This window comes from Solenopsis invicta, chromosome 5, assembly GCF_016802725.1.
Source record: "Solenopsis invicta isolate M01_SB chromosome 5, UNIL_Sinv_3.0, whole genome shotgun sequence".
Classification (NCBI taxonomy): domain Eukaryota; kingdom Metazoa; phylum Arthropoda; class Insecta; order Hymenoptera; family Formicidae; genus Solenopsis; species Solenopsis invicta.
The window spans coordinates 15,664,579-15,670,686 of record NC_052668.1 but is presented as its reverse complement, the minus strand read 5'-3'; the positions used below and the strand labels follow the sequence as shown (position 1 = coordinate 15,670,686).

At 39.2% G+C, this 6,108-nt stretch overlaps 1 protein-coding gene across 1 annotated transcript in view; it reads right to left on the bottom strand.

The window, feature by feature from the left end:
* Nucleotides 1-1,293: 1,293 nt before the first annotated feature.
* Nucleotides 1,294-6,108, bottom strand: part of LOC105198558 — a 61,707-nt gene continuing 56,892 nt past the window's right edge. Inside the window, exons 3-4 of the mRNA XM_011165305.2 lie at nucleotides 5,777-5,989; nucleotides 1,294-5,073 (exon numbers count right to left, since the gene is read on the bottom strand). Coding sequence (XP_011163607.1) covers nucleotides 4,735-5,073; nucleotides 5,777-5,989 — 552 coding nt within the window. The 3' untranslated portion in view covers nucleotides 1,294-4,734. The remainder of the gene's footprint in view (nucleotides 5,074-5,776; nucleotides 5,990-6,108) is intronic.

Here is a 6,108-nt window from a genome sequence, read left to right as displayed (position 1 = left end):
TTTCATTGGAAATGAACATTAATTAGTTAAATGACGCAACTTGCGACTTTAAATCTGATAAAGAATTTGCGATTTGTCATTTTTTTTGCCTAACATTAAGTCCGGTCATTTATAATCGAGCCTTATTTCAAGATTATCTTAAATAGTGTTTTGAGATGCTAGTACGGTTCCGTGATTGGTTTATGACATCTTAAAACAGTACTTGAGATGGTCTTAAATACAAGAACTGATTATGAATACTGGCCTAAAAGATAAAATGCAAAATACAGCAAAATTGCTTTGACAATTTTATTTATTTGAAACATTGCTTTTTTTTATTGTCGAAGTCTAAAATAAGTATTTTACATTGATTGGCATTGTTATAAATGGAATATCGGATAATTATTTTCGAATACGAGATTTCCGTGATGAACGGCAACGCCATTCGATAAAGTTGGTTTCTGTAGAATCTCTGTAGAATATCTCTCAGTCTGATTATACAACGATCCTTGCCTTCAGCTTGCAAATGTTGGATACCGGACAACGGTATATTCACCGACGAGATACCAGAGGAACATTTTAAAATATTTGTTGTGCACTGATATTCTCTCAGTAGATGTTACAGTAGAATAAGACGCAAGAAACATGAGATCTAATAATGCCACTAAAAAAACTAAATTATAAATTAATTAAAAATCTAGAGAGAGAACTGATCTGTATTCTTTAATTTAATATGAATAAGTTTGTCGTATAAGGCAACTTATACTGTGATATGTGCGAATGTACCTTGACATTAGAGCAAGTTTGCTACAATGCAATATGTCCGTATTTTATTTATTACAAAGAAACTGTATCATATACAAAATATTCTTGTAATGAAAATGTAAAGAAAGATTCTTTTTATCATGATAAAAAATAGTTGGCACAATTTAATAATTAATTTTTTTTTAATGTGGAATACTAAAATCGTAAAAACTTTGCCAACGAGCTTTCCTAACATTCATCTATAATGCTGCTATTTTTTTCATATTATAATTATACGAATCTATTTTATAATATTTCACATATCTCTTACTAATTGTAAAGTAGTGAGAGAGAGAGAGAGAGAGAGAGAGAGAGAGAGAGAGAGAGGAAGGTAAGGAAGTAAAGGTAATTTAAAGTATATTTAATTTAAAAAGTTTAGAAAAATATGTTTTCAATTAATTTAAAGGCCATAAGTTATAGAAATAATTAGAGCAGAAGTTGTATTTACTAAAAAAAACTTATAAACTTTTCAATTAATGATTGCAAAAGTAGTAAGTAAACCCAAACGAGTATTTTGTTTCATGAAGTTTTACTATTTATTAGCACAATAATTATCATTACATAGAATATTCATAAACTTATTTCTCCAAGTGATTGATTAATGCGGATACATGTTACGAAACGTAACGATACAAATACATATATTTATATCACAGTCGTAGATAATGAAATTAGTATTAATTCGAAGTTACAATATCTATTGAAACGCCTAGAATAATCGCCCAGACTTCTCCTGAAAGAAAAAACTTACGACTCACATGATCAAACTGTTCGTATAAATCCCGCGGAAAGTATTACGTCTAGGATAAAAAGATTTCTCTGGGCGAGCCTAACTTAGATATACATACTGACACGCTAATTAATCTTAATCGCTAAAAATTTGATTCGCAATGGATATAATAGCGAAACACACGCGTGCGCGTTTCTCCGCCCAGCGAAACGGAAGTTTCGAAGCGATATAATCGAGAATGACGCTGTGAAGGGACGTTCACGTAGATGATTCTAAGAATAAAATCAAGTCGTTTTTAAAGACCACTGTGTTATTACATAGGTACCTATTGTTAAGTGTGCTTATACGTTTGCGGGATGGTAAAACCAGTCTTCTTACGAACGTCGTGAAACGACATTCTCGCGCACGTCTTCCTCGGGCAGAATACTTATCTTCATTTTATTTTAGTTATGGACCAAGTACGTCTAAGTGAAATAATACGAAAGAAAGATTGGAAAGAAACTTCTATAAAATTAAAAAAAAAATACAACCGATTGTATTGAAAGAAAATTTATGTAAAACTATAAGCTTCGAGGTGCAAAGTTAAATTCTTGCAACAACATTTTTACTGCAACATGGAACGTCCCAGTTTGACTTAAGAGAACGTCTACTTAAAAATCAATTCTTTAATATTATTTCACTTGGATAGAATTGATGATTGTAGATCTTCATAGTTTAACATTTTATCGAGCGTACACATGTTGTCGACAACAAGATCGAGAATTTCTACCGAAATCTACGGACACATTAACGACTCGGAGGGCAGGAAGTAGGATTTGTTATAGATGGACACGTCAATCCGACTAATTCTACCTAATTAGTAATCTAACATCGTATAATGTGTTACGCGAGCGTTACGAGCTTACTGGAAACGCGCTGGTCAATTTGTTGTGATAATCTTAATCGCGGACTGCGGCTTTTCAAGTCTTGTGTGTAAAGTGGAAGCGCGTGATACTCAATCCTTCGAATATCAATTAATCAAGACCCGCTCTGGTTCAAGCACGTTTTGGCACGATGTTCGTTTCCAGTATTCGCTCTTAAATCTTAATAATTTTATTTTGCAGTTGAATCGGCAGTATTTCGTTCTTTGATTTATCGACTTCTATGTCGCTTACATAAATCTCGCGCATCAATCTCGCGTACTTATAATTACGAATCCACATTGAGACGTCAGTGACTTGTTTTACGTTTAACATACTACGTTACGAAGAACTGGCTGTTCTTTTCGAATGTGTCAATTTTTTCTTTGTCACAACGTCCTGTCTAACATTATTTTAATTACTATGCCATAATATTTCGAAACGCTCGAATACTTCGCTAATCTAAAGCGTCGTTTTGCTGCAATATACGTTGAATCAGCAGGACCTGTCCTTTCTTCGAACAACAATAAAGCAAATGGATTTTCCTGCAATTGAAGATAACTGCCATTGCGTCTTCCCTTGTGAAGTCGTTGGCATTTTACGTGGTGAATGCGATCGGGAAAGCATTAAACTTAATTTCGCCATAACAAACGGTTTTGTCGCAGTTATTCACATTGTGCACTTTGATAGCCTTTTCGACACCGTTTCCATCGCGGCAGCGTGCCCGCCTTTAATTACGAGAATGTACGAGACACAGCCGTACATTTCCCTCCGCTCGCCGGGGAGAAAGCCTCCTTCTCGCAGTGAATAGCAACAATGTGTACACAACCGATACGAATGCCCCCGGAAATACATTTTGCATACATTTGCATGATTCTTTCTAATCGCATGCTCCGCTGTTTGGTTTTCGTGTCAAGGTTTCGCGTCTTTGACATTCCATTACGAAAGCGCTTATTCTTCCCCTCACATTACATCGCCGCATTCGAATTGCAAAGTGCGACAAGACGGCCGGCTGTCCTGCTTTTACGAATCTCTAAAAGATTCTTTAAAATAGGTACATCGTGGAACCATCGTACATGCGAAATAAAAATATAAACAAAAATCTCTCTACTTTACACACAAAAAGTAAAGAAGACCGTAAATGTATCTCATATACGCAATTAAAAGGAATCTTTATCTCTATCGTTACATTTACAATCATCATCTTCGATATTTTCATTTTGATTAATTTCTTTCCCTACTTTATCCAGAAATTAAGAGTTCAACACCAGATATCTTTCGTGTGGTGTATCTGATAATGAAATATTCTATTCAACAGCGTTCCCCGGACGTGAACGTTTCATCACGGAACGATCATTTATCGCCGTAACGTTCGATAGAGACTTTCTTTGCGTCTATATAATAAATCTCACGACATCGATAGTTACGACTCGAAGGGCTCTTCGAAGAGAAAGAGTGTGTGGAGCGTGGCGCGTGACGTGAGACTCGAAGAGTCTCTCACCAAAGAGCCTCGGGGATATACTTTCTGTTTCGTCTCGGGGCTGCAGTCAGGATTCGCAGCCGCGGACATCAATCGCAGTCACTCTCGAGAGTACTTAGAAGAGAAGATTGATGAATGTGCCGCCTTGGCCTGCGGACGCTCTCGTAGTTCGCGCGCGTGACACTAACGGATTAGTCTATTTCGGGGGAGACACGAATCTCCTTTTCCTTTCCCGTCCCGTCGCGATTGTTCGCGCTTTTCTATCTCCTCGAGACCCTTCGAGTTCAGCTTTACGGCTTTCACGGACGACGCTGATCCGGTCAAGAGTATAAGGATAACGCGAACTCGGAATTCAGGGCGTCTTACTTAACCGTAAATTGTTACCAACTAGTTGGCTGATTATATCGGGGGGAGGGGGGAGGACACGAGAGAAGATAAAGATGAATCCGAGTAAAACTACCGGGAGCCGCGAGGGATTTTAGCGAGAAAAGTATCCGCCTTCTCTTTTTGTCGTTAAAGCTTCGTCGATATATCTCCTCTCCGTCTTGGCTCTTAGACCTTCTACAACTACTTCGGAGGAAGAGCAAGAAGATAAAAGGATTTCCGATCCGAAATCCACGGTGTCGCTTTTCAGCGTTCGCCTCCCTTCGACAGCTCTCAACACAATTTGCGATCCGCGAGACGTCCGTGTGCGCGAGTCTCCTAGACTTCATCTGTTCTTCCGCACGCGACATTAACCGGATCCTTCTTCTTCCTCGATAGGATTACTTCCGGAGAAGAAGACGGGGATCGGGCGTCGCGCTGCGTCGTCCCTATGAGAGCTTGGGGGCGTCAGGCTTGTCTCAGAAGTTCGCCTCCAGCGAGCTCTCGAGCTCGCTCAGCGCCGGCACCAGCGTCTGCAGCGAGAAGTAACGCGAACGATCGGCGGCGTCCACGCTAGTCACGTGTTGGAACTGGCACGGCTGACTGATGTTGCTTTTGGCTGGCAGCACCACCTTCTTCTGCACCGGTTTCTTCTTCTTCTTGCCCGGCGCCGATAGGCTGATGTTCTCCGGGCAGGACACGAGGCGCTCTATGTGGTGCCACAGATCGTTCGCCGCCTTCGAGTTGTCGAAGCTGAGCCCAGCCAGGCGAGTGTGATCCGACGAGAGACACATCGTATGAAAAGCCGGTCCCGACACCTGCAAGCATTTCGAGGGCTCTTATCTGGTAGATTGCGAAGGATCGAGGGTAATATAACGCAAGTCGCATTTTTCCGCGTCAAGTAATCCCTTTGAAGTCGCTTTAGAGATTTAAAACATAATTGCGCGATTCATATTATCCTGCTTGTGCTTTATTTCGTCTGGCAAGCGCGAGCAGGAAATTCGAAACGGTGTTAAATGTCTGATGCTGTAATATAATCCGCTTGGTAACGTAGCGCGCTGTAATCTATCTAACGAGATAAACAAGAAGCTTGTGCGCGTATAATAAATAAATTATTTGTGTCATTAACGTTGCGCGAATTTTGAATTGCAGAGATTGAATGCTAATTACTGTTCGAAATTTCAACTCTTTACGTAACATTTTTAGAAAATTGGATTTAAAAGCTAAGACCAAAAATGGCATTTTTGGATACCTTTATGCGTAAATCGTTAAAAAAAAAATGTGATGCGATAAAGCAATTTAGTCTGCAAATTCGTTTTCCGCGACAAAAGTTATCACAAAGAACCATTTATTGTGTTAATTACTTTTGACATAAAAAATCATAGTCACGTGCTATTTGTCATTGTTCATTTACACACGTATATTACCATTACACAATAATACGTTTGTAATAATTCCCGAAAACATATTGATAGAGACAAGCTTGATAGAGATATCGGATCATCGACGACGATACTCTACCTTGTATGATGAGAGGTTGTCGATAGTTTCGCGCCAGAGGGTGAAGCAAGTACCGCGTTCTGCCAATAAGATTTGAATCCGTCTCTTGGATCTTGATCGTGTTTCCCCAAGATCAAGAACCACCACGGGAATTCCGGTGAAACGGAGCTCCCATCTCTCTGTCTGAGAGGCGCTACCGAGATACAGGTTCGCCAGTGATTCGCAGACAAATACCTGCGAAACACGAAACACCATGTGTTATCTCTTAAACGACACGCACACGTTTTCAGACTTATATCAACATTTTATGATAATTTGTTTATCTTTCGTAAATCCGCTTAATTAATTAATTT